This window comes from Limanda limanda, chromosome 9, assembly GCF_963576545.1.
Source record: "Limanda limanda chromosome 9, fLimLim1.1, whole genome shotgun sequence".
NCBI classification, from domain to species: Eukaryota; Metazoa; Chordata; class Actinopteri; order Pleuronectiformes; family Pleuronectidae; genus Limanda; species Limanda limanda.
Window position 1 is genome coordinate 9128643 of NC_083644.1, and position 20489 is coordinate 9149131.

Sequence of the window (20489 nt, forward strand, 5' to 3'; positions counted from 1 at the left end):
TAAGATAGATACATTTATACATTTATTTGTCCCAAACACATGCACAGACATGCACATGCACACTCATGCAAGGGGAAATTCAACCTCTGCTTTTAACCCATCTGGTGCAGGACACACAGAGCAGTGAGCAGCCATGTACGGCGCCCGGGATATTAGGGGATTAAGGTGCCTTGCTCAGGGGCACTAGACAGGGTAGGGAGAATCCTCTTGGATTTTTGGACAGATCAATCCAGGTTCGTCTTTTTGTTGTTTCTCCGTGGAGTCGAACCAGAGACCTTTTCTGCCCATAGTCCAAGTTTCTGCCACTAGTCCACCGCCTCTCCCCACAAGTCCACCCTTCTCTTCTATTCTAGTGGAGTCTAGTCTCTTCTCTTCTATTCTCTTCTCTTCTAGTCTAGTCTTAAATTTATTCCAACTGTACAAAAGTTAAACCCCAAAATGATTGAGGCCTTGTCTTGTGTTCTATTCTGCCATTTGTATTTGTGTGGTTTCCAGAAGTACACAATGACACATACTGTGATTTAACTTTGCTCGGTGGCCCATCAGGTTTTGTGTGTGAGTGGATAAACCAGGTCATCTTGTGAAAGAGAACAACAGTCCTTGAAATTCCCTGTATGTGAAAAGAATCAAGTTGTTTGCTTTAAACCTGGGAATTCACCAACATTCAAAAAATATATAAATATATAGTATTTTACACTATCGAGACGTCGATCCTTGCCTGCTAATTGCGCATTACGGTCCACGCCATCAAGTTAGACCCAATATTGAACATTCTATCTAGATCGAATTTAGTTTTTAAACGAGGCTTACCTCCTTTTGGCAGTAGGTGGGGCTCTCCCTATCACTGTATACAGACATATAGATCTGTTCAGGTCAAAAACACTCTCTTCAGATCGTATCAACCTTTCACCACTGACACTGTGACATTAAAGCAAACTGACAACAAATAATAATTTGCTTAATGAATCCTTTGAAGTGTCCTATTATATAACACCTTTATATTCAGATCTTAACAGATCTATTAGTCTGTATGTAGTGAGTCACAATCAAGTGTTATTCTTTCAGCTTAACCCTTTGATACACAACATGGGTCAAAAGGGATCATGTGGTGACCATGAATTTCCTGCAAACTTTGGTTCGACTTTGAGTATGACTAGGCCCTGAAAAAGCCCCAAAAGGGAAATAAAAATCCTTCGAAATACAATAGGGCCTCCCACTGTGCTCGGGCCCTAATAATAATTTGTTTTTTCAACAAAAATTTTATTATCCTTTTAAAATGTTTCCCGCACTCAAAAACTCGATCACTCAAAAAACTCTCCAGAATCCATATGAAGTAGCAACTGAACAGCTGAACACAGAGTGGAAGGACCAATACATGAACACATTTTAAATATTGGGTTCATCATCTTATTGGGGCGTGAGAAAGATTTTTTATTTCATGTGTGTGTCCAGAGGTTGTCTCCGTCATGCAGCAGCAGGGGGCAGGTGCAGCTTCACACACACACACACACGCACACGCACACGCACACGCACACGCACACGCACACGCACACGCACACGCACACACACACACACACACACACCGAGACAAGAGGTAATACTGGGACAACAACAGCTGATGGATTTAAAACAGCCTCACATCCTGCAGAGCTCCTTCTTGGAGGTGGAGAGCAGGGACCAGCAGCAGCAGCAGCTCTGTGGATCCACTGACAAACCACAGACACACACAGAGCTGCTGTCAGTGGACTGGCAGTCGCCGCCATGTGGAGGGTACAACAGAATCCAGATAAATTAGATTATTGGATTGGCTGCTGCAGATTATAGCTCTGCTGCTTCCTTGGTGCCTCTGAAGAAATCCACCTATTTTAAACTGAGTTTTCTGGAAAGCAGAGGTAGGTGTATTTCCTTACTTGTATTTTGTCTTGCATTGTGGTTGTTTGGTCAGGAGGGTCTGTTTTTGGAATTATAGGCACATAATGAAGCTGTTTTCCAACCAGAACAACCAGGGTTTGTGTGTCTATACTGTTAAATACTATGCTACATTACATGTCATTTAAAATAACTCTGAAATAAAGGAGAAAACCTTCTGGCACTTGCCTCATTTGCACCATCAGACGACAGTGAGTGGACTATTCAACTCTTTTATTGTCATAGTGAATAGATGGGGCCATGTGCTTTACTCAGTTTACCAGACACGGTTCATCCCACTAAAATCAGCAACAGGCAGGAAGTAGCTGATCATACCCCTTTATTATCCCCATTATATATGAATATGTTTGCTCATATTATTATTCTAAATAGCTTTTACATTTTTCTGAATAAATGTCCATTATGTATAATACATTCAGTTTTGCCCTCTCCATATTTAATCCTCCTCCTACAGGATGCAGCATAAAACTGTGGCTTAATGATTAAATACATGTTGTGTTGTTTTATTAGTTGGGTCCAGATCATTTGTTTTTGTATGTGCAACATTCAGACGTTGGTGATTGACTTAATTTGAGTCATGCAAATAAGTCCAGTTGACTCCCAATAGGATCTAAATGCCTATCAGCAGTGAACTTACAGCTCTGTAGTTGTTTTTTAATCTCCACCGACGTCTCTTCTCTTTTCTTGGCATCAGGCCTCACTGTGATTGTGTCAGACGTGCGTGAATCGTTATATAACAGCCTCCTGCAGCCACTGACAACTGAGGCCACATGTAGATAATGTAACACGAAGCAAACCCACAGATAGGGCTGATAATAATGTATCATGTGTCATGGAGGAGAAAGATACTACCCACACACATAACACATATATAACACATCTCTGGGATAAAATGAAGTCAGGGCTGGTGATCGGTTCGACCCTCAGAGCATCCTGATCAATCTGAGCAGGAGGTGAATGAGAAGCACTTGACTCTCTCTCACCACCTTCCAGTGAGCTGCTCAAAAACAATTCACCACTGCTCCAGTAGGGAAAAATACTGGTTGGGCCTTTAAGTTGTACTTTATAAGGTGTTAATAAAAAGTGGTCCCTGTTTGAGGAGACCCCAGCTTTGTACTGTATGTATTATGGATTTGTGATGGTGGGGTTTCAACCTTTTTACAGATATTTTAAATACTCTTTGACGTTTACCTAAGTAATCTTAGCTCTGTGATTTGCCAGCTTCAGCTTGCAAACATTTCTTGTACCTCAAAACAACTCTCCACACCAGCTCTACCCCTGATTATTAAATAATATATGTGGCCTAGATTTAAAAAAGAGACAGTGTCTAAAATTCACATCAAAACATCCTCATTGATTTTTATCAACCAAAAATAAGATGAGTGGATGAATGGCAGGTTTCAGCTTGTTTATATTGGTGTAGATCACCTTTTAACACACAATACATATTTATTTATGCCAGTGAATACATTTAAATTAATTCTATTAATGACTATATCACTAAAAGGTCAAGGCAGTCTGGTTCTAGAGGTTTCTTCCTGTTGATGAGGAAGTGGTTTTCTCTCCACAGTCTCCAAAGTGCTGCTCATTGTAGGAACCGTTGTGTTTCTCTTTAATCTCGACAATGTAAAGTGCCTGTGAGATAATGTATGCTATGATTTGATTGATTTAAATTAAACAGAACAGAAAAAAACATTACATATGGAACAGGTCACATCTTGTTACTGGATAATGGATGTACTCTGATGTGGGAGCAACATCAGAGGAGAACGTGTCGTCCCCGGTGGAATCAACATGTCCCGCTCTGCCTTCTCCAGTCAGCGCTCATGTACAGCTCTGCACATCACTGCCGTTTCAATGGAGGATGTGCACGTACAAGCACAACGAGAACAGCCAGCAAAGCAGGAATGCTGCAATACATTGTCAATGCCCGTGATCCCCGGATGAAAGCAGGAGCTGATGGGCTGCATGTGCAGAAGAAGATGCAACGGATCAACCTGAGGATAGAAGTGTGTTTTGACCGAGGGGAAGGACAGATTGTGTTGTGTAGACAGGCAGCATAATCCCGTCCAGCCGGGAGGTAGGTTAATGCCACCGGCACAGAGACCTTCAGACCCTGTTTGGCTGCTCTGCTGTTGCCATGGCTGGTAATCAACTGACAACCTGACATGCACTGTGGAGCAAACACACACCTGTTGTGTGTATGAGATGTGCAGTGTATTCACCGTCTCGTCCGTTCTCTGGATATTAACCTCTCCGGCTGTGAAGGTTTGATGCTTTTCTTTGGATTTCATGAAAAAGACTATTAGATAGTTATTAAATCCATATGTATTATTTGTCATTTGTACACATTTGTACACTTGAGCACTTAACACGACTTATACCATGTGAATGAGTGTATAAATGTGTTTTCTATATTAGCTGAACAAGTAACCATCTCTTTTCCAGCATGCCAAAATATTAATCTCCACAAAACGAGCCACTGGTCCTGACAGTATGTCGGTGTGTGAGCGCGGCTGCAGAGTGATCACATGGCGGGCAGCTTTAACTCCCAGAGCTATTACTGGCCCCGTCTATTAATACCCCCAAAGGCCGCACTGACGGTAGATGCTGCTCGCCGGCGTCGGACAGAAAGTCGTGAGGGTTTAAGTTGTAAGTAGACGGCAGATTGTAGAGACGCAAGAACTTGTTTATCTCTTTGACTGGAGCAGGGAAGGTTCTCAGACGCTCATTTGACGTAGAGATTTAACGTTCTGCTCTGTAAGGATAAAAGCAGCTTGATTGAATTGAAGGTGTGAACTCTACTGAGGGACGTTCCAGTCGTTTGCTGCTACTTAGCTTTTCCGTCCTTTCATTAATCTGAACTCTTAAAATTCAGTTAATTTCTTTGAAGAAATACCATTACTGATTATTTTTTGTGTAAAACAAAAAGGAAAATACAGGATTCCATTTGTTTCATTCTGATTCCATGGTGCACTTTAAAACTTGCAAGTATTAAATAAATACATTTTGATATTTTTAACGGATTGAGGGTTGTGGTGGGACTGGAGTAATCCCAGCTGACAGGGGAGGGGGTCAGGTTTCACCCTGGACAGGTCAACAGTCAGCAAACTAATGTCTAGAGTCTCCAACTAAATAACCTGCATGTCTTTGGACTGTGGGAGGAAGATGGAGGAGGAAACCTATACACAGGCTGGAGGAGAACATGTTCCACTCAACATTCGACATGTTTGAACCCAGAAGCTTCTTGCTCATGGAAACAATGCTAACCACTGGCCCATCTTGCCGCCCCAATAATAACATCTATATTAACCTGTTGGTGGGGCTCAAATAGAAAGAAAGCTCTCCATCTTATATGTTGAGGGTTTTTTATGTTTCCAGACTTAATTCAAACTTAATAATAAACAGAAATCAATGTGATTGATGTTGTTTATCTTTAGGCTCCATAGAGATATTTTATCATTGTTATAGTCTGTATAGTTTTACCTTAAAGGAATGTTCCTTTGGATTTCTGTGAACCTTGTTGTAGTCATGTTTGGTCTGGTTCTTCTGTCTTCTCTCCAGACTGGCAGCCATGCTGACCAGCTTTTTGGAAGGTCTCCTCTGCTGCCTGACCTCAAAGTCGGCCAACATCGTGGTTCCAGTAGAAACCTCAGAACCCGCCGATGGCTACGAGTTTGTGGAGGTGAAACCAGGCCGGGTCCTGCGGGTTCGACACATCATCCCTGAGCGGCCGGTGGTGGAGGAACCCACCGGGCAGGGTGGGAGTGTCAGCTGCAAACGAAAGATCACAGTGTATCGCAATGGACAACTTTTCATTGAGAACTTGGGCGACACAGCGAGTGATGAGGTGAAAAACGGCCAGAATGGAAAGACAGAACCTAACAGTCCAGTAGAGGTTGAACATGCTGACTGTGCTATCACCTCACCACCCGTCAGCATCCCTGAGGCCCGGTCAGACGGCATCACAGCTGGAGACAAGGGGGCATCTGAAGCAGGAGTAAGAGACTCGGCACCTGCTGCTGAACAGAACGACCAATTACAGCCAAGGATACGCAAGCGGAAACCCAAACGCACGGTGGTGATCGACTGCGAGAGGAAGATCTCGGCCTGTAAAGGGACACACCAGGACGTGGCCCTGTTCTTCATCCATGGAGTGGGAGGCTCGCTGGACATCTGGGGAAGCCAGCTGGACTTCTTCTCTCGGCTGGGCTACGAGGTCATCGCCCCAGACCTGGCGGGTCACGGAGCCAGCTCGGCCCCGCAGATCGCTGCAGCGTACACGTTCTACGCCCTGGCTGAGGATATGAGACTCATCTTCAAGAGATACGCACGGAAGAGGAACATTCTCATCGGACATTCTTACGGGTAAATTGAAGATCACAGCACTCACATGAAACCCGGTGGAAGTGATGGAGAGCATGTGGAGGGCGTCTGGAGGTGTTCTTAACAAAAGTAGTTGATGTCACTTTGACTTCTGAAAAAGACAAAAATCTCTCTGATAAAAATGAGTTACTACTTCAATTAGTCATGATTTCACATTTCAGTAATTTATCAAAAACTGCCAAGCATTTACTGGTTTGAATGCATCCATTATTTATTTAAAGTTTTATTTACTTGTTAATCCGGTTAATCCTCCTCTTCTTCTCTCCCAGTGTGTCGTTCTGCACGTTCCTGGCTCACGAGTATCCGGAGCAGATCCACAAGATGGTGATGATCAACGGCGGTGGTCCCACGGCTCTGGAGCCCAGCCTCTGCTCCATCTTCAACCTGCCCACCTGCGTGCTTCACTGTCTGTCGCCGCTGTTCGCCTGGAGCTTTCTCAAGTAAGACAGCCTGCAACAGGACGGCTACCAGACACACAAATTGGGAAAGATAAAAAGATGTGAAGACTGCGGGCTCTTTGTGTCATGCATGTTGTCCCTCAGTGTGTTTTATGTCCACCACAGTTTTGATGTTTTCGAGCCCTTTGTGATTGGAGTGAATCTCCTCTGCTCTGTCCGCTGCAGGGCCGGCTTTGCTCAGCAGGGTGCCAAGGAGAAGCAGCTGCTGAAAGAGAACAATGCCTTCAACGTGTCGTCCTTTGTGCTGCGCGCCATGATGAGCGGGCAGTACTGGCCCGAGGGGGACGAGGTCTACCACGCCGAGCTCACCGTGCCCATCCTGCTGGTGCACGGCATGCACGACAAGTTTGTTCCCGTGGAGGAGGATCAGCGCATGGCAGAGGTGAAGAGGTCAAAAATCCACCAAGTTCAGAACCAAACTGGAAAACTGATCCACTAAAACACTTGTCCGCGTTTCAGGAACTCCCTTTACTGTGGCTTTTCAACTTTGCAAAACTTTTTAGTTACATAAAAAACCTATACAACACACATGAGAAAGAGAAACTGTAAAAGCATCAAATGTCTCATTTAATACATAAAAAAAAGCCCTTTGAATTATTTATTTCATAAGAACGTGTATGGAAAATAAAGACTCTGAAAGGCAGGAACTCAATAAAACCAACGCTTTGGCCAACAATCAGTAATAAAGTATAAAAAGTGCCAGTTAATAAAAAGTCAAATGAAAGAATTCCCCTATGTGCTAACACTAAAGTGCAGTGTTGCAGATCTGGGTCCAACCAGGGACTTTAACTACATTTCATTCCTCATCTCAGCTCTCCCTCTGTTCCCTTTCTGTCTCCAGCTGAACACGATCAAAAATAAAAAATGGCCAAAACTGTGGTTAAAAGGATTAAACAGTGCAAAACTACTTGGACTCCAGGGGCTGCTGTGTAGAATCACTTGTTCAGAGACGACAAAAGAACTGAACTCAACAACTTAACACGTCTTGCACTAATATTATCTGTGTTCCACCCAAACTGACTTCACAAGCAGTATCAGTTTAATAGGTGATTTCCTCCAGCTGCATTAGAAACTCAGCAGCTTGGTAATTTAGCAGAAGTGTCTCTTTTCTCTCTTCGTCATGCAGCTTAAGTTCTGAGATGTGAGCAGCGATTCAGAAGTTGTAAGCAGCTTTGACACAAAATACAAAGTGTTAGGTTCTGCTAATGATTCTTAATCCAAACTTGTTTTTTTGTAACATTTTGTCAGATCCTCCTAATGGCCTTCCTGAAGCTGCTGGAGGATGGCAGTCACATGATAATGATGGAGTGTCCCGAGGTCGTCAACACACTCCTGCATGAGTTTTTCCTCTGGGAGCCCGCCACCCCTCCGCCGCCAAAGAAAGAGTCCAAAACACGTCCGGAGACTGCCAAAGCCAACTCTGACAACGCCAAGGCCTCGTCTGAGCCCGCCAAGGTCCGACCTGCGACTGCCAGGCAAACCTCATCAAACTGCGGCCCGGAGGAGAAGCCAGACAGCCGGGCCAAGAAATGACTGAAGACAAAAGCTGACTCAGATTAAAACTGAAACTTCCAGCGGTTGTTTCACTAAATCACGGCTGGCCATGCACTTTGCACGTCCTGGACCACGGAGCTGGCTGGAGCTGTTGAGCCTGATGACGAGCCAAACGAGCCAATTCCTCTGAAGGGCTTCACTTTGGAAACGACAGAGACCTCACATCTGATTCCAGTGTTGTCAGCTGACAAATGGAGGAAAGGGAGCTCCAGTGATGTAACAAGACAAAGACGGACCGTTCTCCCGTCCTCAGCAGGGATGAGATGGTTGTGCCTTGAAGTGATGATGAAGTGGTGATGTGAGAGTGGGTGGAGCAAGAGGCAGAAACATTAGCATGATGGCAAGAATGGAAATGAACAGTTATAAAGCAGCAAATTTGACCTCTGTGGACAAAACGCGTGACCTGCTGCACAGAAAAGTTAGAGAGAGATCCATTCTATCATCTTTACCACTTATCCTCAGAGGGTCACAGGGGGAGCTGGAGCCATTCCAGTCAGGAGTTCACCCTGGACCAGTCACCAACGTACCACAGGGCGGACATAGAGAGACAAACCAACGTTCACACCCAGCACAGGGGATTTAGAGTCTCCGATAACCAAACCAGTCTTTGGACTGTGGAGAAAGCCGGAGGAAACCCACACAGACACAGGGAGAACATGCAAACTCCACACAGGAAGATAACGGCCAAGCTGGGACTCAAACCAACAGCCTGGCTCGTTGATAAGCCTAATGTACTCGTTTCATCAAGTTTTAATATCAAACTGTGACTCACTTAGCCACCTGGGAAGTGATTACATGGATAAATTGGAAACCTCGCTAATTGCAGCGATGATTTAAAAACTAAATGAAAATATTGAGCTCTGCAAAATGCCACTAAAATGCAAAGATATTCAGTGTCTAAAATGCATGTGTCATTTATTTGTATTCTTTGACACAATTTTTGGACTGAGCAATATTGTCTGCACCGTGCATTAGAAGTTTACAAGATCAGGAGTTATAAATAAAGATATAAAGGGATAGTTCCTGAAAAGAGAAATTTCATAATATATTATTTCAGCCAGTCTGTGCTCTGAAATCTGCCCTAGATTTTTTATATTTATTGTGGATATAATGATCGTTCATTTTGCACTGAAACTTGAACTGCAATGGTCTTTTTCTACCTAGAGAAGATAAATAGTTTCTATAGTTAATTATTATAAAGATGTATTTTGACACAGTCAACAGGAAGCTATTGAATCCAAAGCTCCACAATGCAGTAGTGTCTGTCTTTACATTCACTAACGTGTTCTTAGCACTTCAATAATTTAAGTATTTATGACGTAGGTTCAGTGCTTTTTATATATGTTTTATACTTAAAATATACTTTTTATACGTTCTACTTTGATTTGTGATGGATTCTAAGAGATTCACCAGAAGCTGTGTTCAGGGAAGAAGCCGTTCTGATCAGAGAAATGCAGCAGGTGGGTTGTCCTGTTATTTTTTATATCTTGTGTCTTATATTTTACAAAAAACAGTTTGCCTTTTACAACAATGATGTAAATAAACTGCTCATTTGGAGAATTTTGATGAATTAAAATGAACTATTATATTATGTTGGGAATTTTGCTTTTTATTTGAACCTTTTGTGGTTTTCTGAACGTGACTTCAATTGAGAAACAGCTTTCTTCACACAGATTTGGCTGATGATTAAAAATCAATTATCATAATTACGATTATAATTTGTTTATAAATATATCTAGAATATAAATATAATGTAAGATAACATGTGTTAAGTATCGCCACAAAAAACTCGAGCTTTGAATCAGGCCTTCACGATTTCTTAGTCAATAATTAAAGTTGAACAGGTAGTTATTGTAAGTATCTTTTAATCAAATATTACAGTGTTACATTACAAATTTTAAACTTAATTATTTAGATATATCAAATATATATCTGTATAAATGAAGAAAACATAGCATCTGTTTATTTAGCAAGAAAACCAAAACATAAACTAACCCTCTCAGCTGATAATGCATGTTATATCGGGATATAAAACAATGTATTGTATAGTCAAAATTTGTATTCTTGTACCTTTAAATATACAGTAAATCCAAAGTCCGGAGTTTGATGACAGCGTTATTCATAACCTTTGCTCACATTTGCACCCTTACACATTAGCTACTAAAATATTTATAACTTACTCTAACATTATATTTTTCTCTTTGTAAATCAAAAGTAAAACATTTGATCAAATTCTTTAACACGTCAGAACCTGAACCACATTGAGTTTAACAGCTTCTGTACATTCATGGAGAAACTGAAAAGAAAGCATTGAGCTGCAGCACAAATCTCCTCAGGAAAAGGCTCAGCCCCGTGTGTCGCTGCTCCTCACACGTTCAGAGGGACGGTGCTGGTGTCTTCCATCAGCAAGGACTCTTTCCCAGGCTCCTCTTCCTTGTCTTCCTCAGCCACCAGGTGAGTGCTCTCTGCCGCCTCCTGCTGCTGGCTGCTGGCAGCGCTGTCTGGCTGCTCGGCTGCTGCGGTTTCACTGATAATTCTGGACAGGGAAGACCATCTGCACTGTGTCATACAGGACCTGGTACTGCTCCTGAGAGAGACACACAGGAGGAAACATTAACCCATGTCGTTGTATAAAGATTTCTGTGCGGACTTCCCCCCAAATTATCAGAACTAAAGCCGATGAAATGATGAGTGATGTGTCAAGACAGACACACTTATATCTGTGCTGATTCCTCTGCGACGTAATACATTCACGTGGTGTCGTAACATCGGAAAAATAATTTCCCGATAGAGAAAATCCGTGATTACGTCACTGGAAGTCGAACAACAACACGCAAAGCTGCAGAACTTTTAGGGGACAAGACGGTGAATATCTCTTGTACGTCTGAAGGTCTTCTGCACAGTTTAAATAACCAGCTACCAGTGGATGTTAGCAGGTGTTAGTGGCCACCAGCGGATGTGAGGGACATAACTTCAGTTGTGCACCAAACAACTGCCCAAACCAGACTTTTTATCCAATACAGATGTTTTTAAGATTAATTCGCAGACGTTTTAAATTATTTATATGCATGCCACATCTCTTTGGTCTTATGTTTAGTCAAATGCTCTAAACACAAGTTGTTCCCAATAAGGTGAAAATAAAGAAGACGGACGTAGTTTGCTTTGTCTTGCTGCTGTGAATTCAATAAGGGAAAACTATGCTGCTTCAAATAAGAGATTCAATTGTTACACAGAACAGTGCCCAGATGATTTAAAACCTAATTTGCTACATGGTTAGCTGCTTGTAAAATGAAAATAGTGATTCTAAATGACTTGTTTTTGAAGCTTCCATAGTAAATGATGGGCTTGGGTCTTAGAGCCAAAAACTGGGAAGTGAGGTAAAAGTGCTGGGATTTGGTTATTTCATGGGATTTGTTGGCAAATAGCAGAAATATAGACTAAGAGCACCCTTTGTGTTAAACCACAAGTCCTGACAGATCCTGAGTTGTCCTTTTTCTTACCAGGCTGGAGATCATGCTCTGTCTCTCCTTGCGTAAAGTCTTGACCACCTGGAAAACATCCACCACTTTCTCGGTCTTAGCGCAGTCCAGCAGATTCCACAGGGCGCAGAAAACCCCTGAGCGGGACGAGCCGTCACTGAAGAGAGGGAGCACACAGACATTTATTTACTGTTCTCATTTGGTTTTCTTTTCTTTTTATATCATTATCGTCACTATTCAGAAAAAGTGAAACATTAGGATTTTCTAAACTTTTAAACAATGGGATAAACCCGTGTCATTGGTTGTTCCTAAATCATAAGTTAGAACAGTAGAATGATAAATATAATTGTTGCTTATTGGTCACACTCAGCAAATACATTTTCTTTTTTCCTACAATACTTTTTAGAGGATTTTCAAGTATTTTTAGTAAAACTTTTAGAATATGTATCCAAGTAATATACAATTAAAATGCACATATTTGTATATACTTGTTATTTATATACTTTATTTCAATATAACATATTTTAGATCTGTACATATTTGTATTGTTGATCGGAGAAAAAATAACAAAACACAATCTTTCAGATTGTCTTTTTTTCTAGAGACCACGCTAACTAGCCTGACGTTGTCATACTCATTATTCTAGTCAGAATATGAGTCTGATACTGCTCCATTGGGCTGTGATTATGGGGCGTGTTTCAACCAAAACCAGGAAACAAAATGCCTCTTCGCTCAATTGGATAGACCTACAACCAATCAGAGCAACGTAGTATGTGACGTATGTCAAGCGACGCATAGTTGTTGTCAGTTGTCTGTTTTACGAGTTTATTCACTCTCTAAATAAATCAATTGAAATGCTGCAAATGCCGCTCGTATATCCACCGGAGGCAAAGCCCCCAGGAAGCAGCTGGAGACCAGGGCTGCTCGTGAGAGCCCCGGTCCCCGGCAGCGTTAAGAAGCCCGCTACGGATCTCTCTCAGAGCCTCACGACCGGCCCGGGACCGCGACCGGCCCGGTACCGCGACTGGCCCGGTACAGGTCCGGGACCGCGACCAGCCTGGGACCGCGACCGGCCGGTAGGGAGGCTCTGAGAGAGATCCGTCGCTACCAGAAATCTACAGAGCTGCTGATCCGCACGCTGCGCATCCAGAGCTCCGCTGTCATGGCTCTGCAGGAGAACAGCGAGGAGTAAAAACGGCAGCTAATCGTTTTTTTCAAGCATAAACTTCCTTGTTGCTCCAACATTAACTGCAACAGTGTCCCAACATGTGTCTTTTTTGTCTCATATGTGCTGAGGAGCGTAGCGCCCCCCCCCCCACTCTCTTTGTATTTATATGACTGCTTGTGTGCCTGCAGCATCGGGGCCAGCTGATAAATTAAACTTTTTCCGAATCCCGTAGGAGGACGGCAAAAACATCTTTTCGATCTACAAATGCCTTGATCGCGTTCCTCTGTTCCTCTTTCAAAATGAATGCGCTGTCGATGTCTGCTGGAACAGACTCAATGGCAGCATCGTCACATCTCAGCTCTCCAGCGGCAGGGAGCGCTCTTTGGTGACGTGGTTGATAACGTCCCTGTAGATCAGTGATGCCAGGGTTACGGCCCGCGGGCCGGACCCGGCCCGACTGTACATCACATCCGGCCCGAGGGTGATAAGGGGAGAATATAAATTTTAATTTAATTTTGATGGAATTTAAAAAAAAAAAAAAAATTAAAATTTTCGGTGGACTCCGTTAGTCGGTCTGTTGCTGCTGCCCGCCTCAGCAGCGCCGGTAGTGCTGATCGAGATGTTGTCAAAGAAGAGGAAGGTCGACACTGAAGCTCGCATCTTTCAGGATAGATGGAGAGAAAATTATTTCTTTTGGGAAGTAAGAGGCAAACCCGTGTGTCTTATCTGTCGTCAACAAGTGGCTGTACTAAAGGAGTACAACATCAAACGACACTACGAGACCCACGCCGAGAAATACGGCGAGTACACAGGGCAACTCCGGACTCAAAAGCTAAACGAGCTAGCATCATCGCTACAGAAACAGCAAGCCGTATTCTCCAAATGTCGAGATACACACGAAGGTTCGTTTTATTTTAATACATATTGTAACGAACTGATAGTTGAGTTCTGTTCTGTTTGACTGCTTGATATGTGGTTGTTATGAATGTTCCGCTAAGTACACCGTGTTGAATAAGTACTGAGATGTCCTGAGTGTCTGTGAATAGGTCGGGGTCGGACATGTGACAGTTCTTGACCAATGGCTGTGTGGGATGACAGGCTCTCATTGGCTGGTTCGTTGGCGTGTCAGGGGTGAATGAGGAAGTGGAGGGAGAAGACGAGTGTTGATAGATAGATAGATAGATAGATAGATAGATAGATAGATAGATAGATAGATAGATAGATAGATAGATAGATAGATAGATAGATAGATAGATAGATAGATAGATAGATAGATAGATAGATAGATAGATAGATAGATAGATAGATAGATAGATAGATAGATAGATAGATAGATAGATAGATAGATAGATTACTTTCCGAAGGGAAATTAAGTTGTCATAGCAGCCGGTACATTTGAATACAATAAAATACAAAAATACAATACAATAGAATAAAATAAAAAATATTGAGGTAGAAAGAATAAAAAACAGATGGTAATGTTATTGTTAGAGAGTATATAAGAATAGTACAGTATATATAGTATATAATATAACATAATATATATTTATATATGATAGTAATTATACCAATATAAAAGCAGTATATAGTAATAATGGCAGCAACAGTATATATACTAATAATAGTAATATTGATATAATAATAGAAATTATAACATGTACACATGTATAAATATGTGTATATAGACTTATGTATACAAAGAATATACAGAGAGTATGATATATTTTATAATTTCCAGTGTGATATGGGGGGGAGGGAATAAAAGGGGCTGGGGTTGACTGATAGCCAGGCTAGTGCCATAAAGGCACATGGGTGTGTGGAAATATGGGTTGGTGACTGGTGATGACTGGCAAAGTTAATGTGCCTCATCTGTTATTGAGCCAATTTAGTTTTTAGATAGCTCATATTTGCCTATTTTTTCAAGAACCGTTTTGTTTTACTAATTCCTACTGGATATTCAATCACATGGTCTAATGTTGGACTACTTTATTCTGGCGCTTTCTTTCTGTGACTCGTTTAGGCCTACTTGGCCTGGCCTTCTTTTAATTGGCGTTATTTTGCATTGACTTGTTTTCATGTGCAAGCCTTCAATAAATATAATAAAAGTAATTAACAGTTTACACTTGTGTTATTTATAGGAAATGTGTTTTGTTGGCACCTAGTCTATTTTGTTGCATTTCTAATTTATAAATGTAGGCTACTTGCATGGATAGGAAAATGTAACATTTTTAGAGGGTAACTGTCTCCTGCTTTAGGCTATGTAATTTTAGGCCTCATTGTGAGGCTATTTTGGTGCCGATGCAATTTCTTATTGATGTGTAGGCCTTCATGAATAATTTCAAATAACCTACCTATCCATGTGTTGAGTCAGTGTTTGGCCTTTTCAGTCCGAAAGTGTAATCCGGCCCCCTGAGGTCTTGCTTGAAAAAATCTGGCCCCCTGTCCAATTTCACCCTGGCATCCCTGCTGTAGATCATCTGTCCATCATCGTATAAAGCCCGCCCTGACAATTTGATTGGTCCGATCAGCTTCTGATCGGGCATAGTTTCTCCCCAACGGAGCAATGCCAGACCGAACTTCCCGAACTCAAATGTTGTGGGCCGGGCTAAGTTCGTCTGGCACCCAGGCTACACGCTAAATCCTTCCAGACAGGAATCAGATACATATCATCCTATTAATGAGGTGACACTACAATCTACCCTAAACAAATGTTATTAGGATTTTTATCATTAATTCATAATATAAGTAATTGGTGCACAACTGCTCAGCTCTAACAGGTCGCTCAAAAATGACGAATTTGAAGCAGCTAAAATAAAACATCTTTCTTCCAAAAGAGATCGTAGAGGCAAAATGGAGCTTTGAGAATTCCTTCTTTCCAGAAGTCTTGTTTCCAGAGGACATCTCCTGTGTTGTCTTACTTGCAGTGGACCACGGTCGTCTGTGATTTGCTGCCTCCATCGCCCTTCTTGATCTCCTTCATCATGTCTGCGAGGCACTGAGGCGTCTCCGGCAGCTCCCTGTTCACCCACTTCAGGAACTGGAACTGCTTCACCGAGCGACTCTCTGTCTTCTGTTGACAGAAGCAATGACCAATAAACTGACAGCTGTGGAGACAGAGCAGACTCAGTTACAGCTGCAGAGGAACTCTTGTGTTACCTTGACGTGGCGGATCATCAGATTGCGTCTGATGAAGGTCGGCGTGGCGTCTGTGCTCACCACCTCCACCTCCAAGTCCCCAAATGACTTCTTGTCCTTATCCCAGTACACAGCGTCAGACTCCTGTGAACATATATGCAAAGGCACTGTGTGATGTATTTTTTACGTATATGTATGGTTGATGTAGTGACATATGTGCGTGGTACTTTAGGCACCTTATTCTCCTCTGAGAGCATGACAAGAGTGGACACTTTCTTCTGGTAAACCATCAACCAGAAGTCAGCCATGGTGTCCGGCAGTGGAGTCTGAGCTGCGATGAGGGCACGTGGGCCCCAGTATCCCTGTGAGAGCAAGACAAACATCTACTGTCATCTACTGTCGTGCATCAGCCACACAAATAAGATGACCACTATCACCACCACCAAAGACTCGGAAAGGGAAGACTCATTCACGTGATCTGAGTACGTCATTTTCACCTGGTGTCCTGCTCAGTTTGACACAGAAACAGGTTATGAGATAAACAAATAGAAAGTGTCCTTAAAATAATCATACATTTATATGGGAGGCATTGATGTATCTACAGGATTCCTCATCCTCTTCATCTTCAGGGTCACTGACATGACTGCATCCTTCATTGAGATTCAGCAGCACTCGGTTGTAGTCATCTGAGGGTTGATATGTTACCTTAGTTGTTATTCTGTTGCGTAAAAATAATTCATCTCCGTGCTGAGATGATACTCACATGGGATGACAGACGAAGGGCTGTTCTTCCCCCTGTTCTCCTCAGTGATCCCCGTATTGAACGTCCTCCATTTATGAAATGTGGGGACTCTCTGAATTGCAAGAGAATTTTTCAAACTATCATTAACATATTAAGGATTAAAAACATTTAACTTTTGTGTTAATACAAGTTAATCTGTGGTTGTAGGTGCAAATCTCAGTTCAGTTACTATAGAAACCAGTGATTCACTTGTTTACATCAAACAAATTATCTGCTATTATGATCTCATTGTCTTTCTCTGGTTTATAGCTGTTTTATACAAAGTTTATTATTATTATTATTATTATTATTATAAATGTCCTTACAAATAATAAATAAATAAAGTGCCATACGTCAAACTCCTCCTCCATCAGGGTGGGTTCACTTTCAGAAGTTTTCTCTGTGAGTGTGCTCAGTGTGCTGTGGACCTCGGACAGTGGGATCTCAGTCTCTCCAAACTGGTTGTGCTCCACCAGAGCCTGATGAATCAGGATGTACTGGGCCTACGTGAGGACAATTGTACTTCATATACACATAATACACAATTCAAATCATAGTAAATCAAAAACTTGATCAATTAAAAAAGTTCTATATATATATTCATTCATTACATTTACTAAATACTTCTGTAAACTCTGACTTCTTTTGTGTCTGCCTATGATACGTGATTAATTCCTGCCTGTCCATATATACATTTTCACATATAATCTCTGTATATTTATTAGTTTACTGGAATTTCTAACAGCTCTCTGCAGTTTTAATGTATCATCATAAATTTAGTTCTAATCAGACACACATACTTTCACACAGACGTACACACACGGTACAAAATAGGATTTAAACTGTTATTTCACCTCCACTTGAACCATGAGGCATCTCTGTCTGCGGAGTCTGACCATGTTACCGTAGATGTCCACTCTGCCCTCCACCTCCATAGCCTCCATCATGACATCAATGCCGATATAAGTCCCTGTTCTACCCACTCCAGCACTGGGCATGAGAGAACGCCACTGTGTTAATCAATTTCATTAATTCCATTAGTTTTAATAGAGAAATACAGATGAAATGGTCTGATAAATCCTTTTCAGTATAATTCTGGAAGGAGCATGTTCAGAGAGGGAAACAATAAATTAAATAAAAAAATTTAAATTAAAATTACAAACAAAAAAATCTCATAATGTGGATATAAAATGTAACTATTAACTGGGTAAATGTAAGATAGTAAAAAAAGAGGAAGGAGAGTGAAGTAAAATTGAATATGTTTAATGACTTTCTACCACTGAATGTCGCTCATGATGATAATTGTAATTCTAAAAACAGTGAGCGGTAGAGCAGCAGCTGGCCACAGAATGGGAGCCTGCATCACGTACCTGCAGTGGACGATGATCGGGCCGCTGAAGAAGTTCTTGAAAGCGTTGACGCGCCGCCTCAGTTTCAGGAGGAGGTGTGGCTCCGTTGGGACGCCGTGGGCGGGCCAGCTCATGAACTGGATGTGAGTCACCTCCCTGTCTGAGCTCTTCTCCCTCTTCTGCTGACACACACACACACACACACACACACACACACACACACACACACACGCACCAAAGCATGAACACAATTATATTTGTTGCATTAAAGATCACACATATGACGAGAACTAAGAAAAGAGAGCACATTTCTCCAGTATTAGCATCGCTACACTGGCTTCCTGTTAAATCTAGAATAGAATTTAAAATTCTCCTCCTCACCTTCAAGGCCCTTAATGATATGGCACCTCTTTACCTTAAAGAGATGTTAGTTCCATATCAACCTACTAGAGCACTCCGATCCCAGAACTCAGGTTTACTTGTTGTCCCTAAAGTCTCTAAAAGTAGAGTAGGAGCCAGAGCTTTTAGCCATCAAGCCCCACTGCTGTGGAATAATCTCTCACTTTCAGTTAGGGAGGCAGACACGCTCTGTTCGTTTAAAAGTAGACTCAAAACCTTCCTTTTTTATAAAGCTTATAGTTAGAGCTAATTTGTGCGATGTTCCAAATTTGATTAAATGGCAAAAACCCCTGATGATGCTAAGACGCACAGGGAATTTATGACACAAGACACACGGAGCTTCTCTTTCCTGCTTCTCCTTCCTTTTCTCCATATTTATCACATCAAGATAATTCTTATCTGATCAGTACATGTTACTAACTTGACCCCTTTTCCCGGAGTTTCTGTGCCTTAGCGCCCGCGGATGCAGGGCCACAGCTGTGGCCGCACCATGGATTATGATTGTGGATCGCGTGTCGGAGGTCGCAATGGTGGATCCAGTTCGGTGGATTCTGTATCGTGCCAGCTGATCGTCGTTGTAATGGAGGATCCTTTGTCGCGTTGGCATCGGATGATGAGGGACCACGACCGAGGCGGCAGCTGATAATGGATTCTAACTGGCGGCGGTGGACAATGACTGTGGATTATAGTGGATCCCATCCTGATGCTGGATCGTGGTCTTGCTGCTGGCCAGAGACTGTGATTGCAGCGGGACTGCCTGACACATAGTATTGAAAAATGTTTAGCCTAATGGATGCTGCTAAAAATCCTGATGTTTTCTTACACCTGACATCTATTGCACTTCTGTCCGTCCTGAGAGAGGGATCCCTCACATGTGGCTCTCTCTGAGGTTTCTACATATTTTTACCTGTGAAAAGGGTTTTTAGTAGTTTTTCCTTACTCTTGTTGAGGGTTAAGGACAGAGGATGTCACACAATGTTAAAGCCCCATGAGACGAATTGTTATTTGTGAATGTGGGCTATACAAATAAAACTTGATTGATTGATTGATTGACATATCCAGACACTTACAAAACATTAATACAATTTTAAATATTCAATTATTTTAATGGAGACTCACGTTAGTTAGGCTGAGGTGACGGATGGTGTAATCCGGACAGATCTCCTCTGAGTTCAGCTTCACTACAAACTCCTCAAAGATCTCGGCCTCCCGATCTGGAGCCGGCCAGTACTGTGAACACTTAACCTGTGACACGTGACAGGAGAGAGAGCACATTAAATCCTGCTGGTTGAGTATTTTAACCCAAAATTAAAATATGCAGTCAGTCAAAACTGTATATATATATATATATATATATATATATATATATATGTATATATATATATATATATATATATATATATATATATATATATATATATATATATATATATATATATATATATATATGTTAAAGCTGTCGTTCTTACCCGGTTTCCCTCTTCACAGCGGGTTACCATGACGATAATAGATGACTGCTGCTCCCAGACCATCCTCCAGAAGTCCCCCAAAGTCTCATCCTTGGGCCCTAACACACACACGGAATGTAAATGCACACAGGGAGCTATGAGGGGCCGTGAGGGACATTATTCAGAATACCCTCTCACACACACAACTGAAAAGCTCTCACACACACATATGAAATGCTCTCACACACACTACTGAAAAACTATACGCTCACACACACAACTGAAAAGCTCTCACACACACAACTGCAATGCTCTCACAAACACTACTGAAAAACTATACGCTCACTCACACAACTGAAAAGCTCTCACACGCACATATGAAAAGCTCTCATACAAACATATG

The 20489-nt window shown here is 41.9% G+C and overlaps 2 protein-coding genes across 2 annotated transcripts; one reads left to right on the top strand and one right to left on the bottom strand.

Annotated features, from left to right (window-relative positions):
• Window positions 1-5503: 5503 nt before the first annotated feature.
• Window positions 5504-8306, top strand: abhd8b (abhydrolase domain containing 8b). The gene is made up of 4 exons (XM_061078197.1): window positions 5504-6297; window positions 6585-6755; window positions 6939-7155; window positions 8022-8306. The coding sequence occupies exons 1-4, from the start codon at window positions 5504-5506 to the stop codon at window positions 8304-8306; spliced, it is 1467 nt and encodes a 488-aa protein (XP_060934180.1).
• Window positions 8307-10633: 2327 nt separating this feature from the next.
• Window positions 10634-20463, bottom strand: LOC133010604 (receptor-type tyrosine-protein phosphatase C-like). Its single transcript, XM_061078198.1, is given in 14 exon segments — window positions 10634-10860; window positions 10862-10914; window positions 11828-11963; window positions 15893-16044; window positions 16131-16253; window positions 16337-16471; window positions 16683-16795; window positions 16873-16963; window positions 17244-17393; window positions 17745-17880; window positions 18261-18418; window positions 19758-19883; window positions 20108-20205; window positions 20460-20463. Coding segments are annotated over 14 exon segments (1641 nt in total). The 3' UTR covers window positions 10634-10694.
• Window positions 20464-20489: the final 26 nt, after the last annotated feature.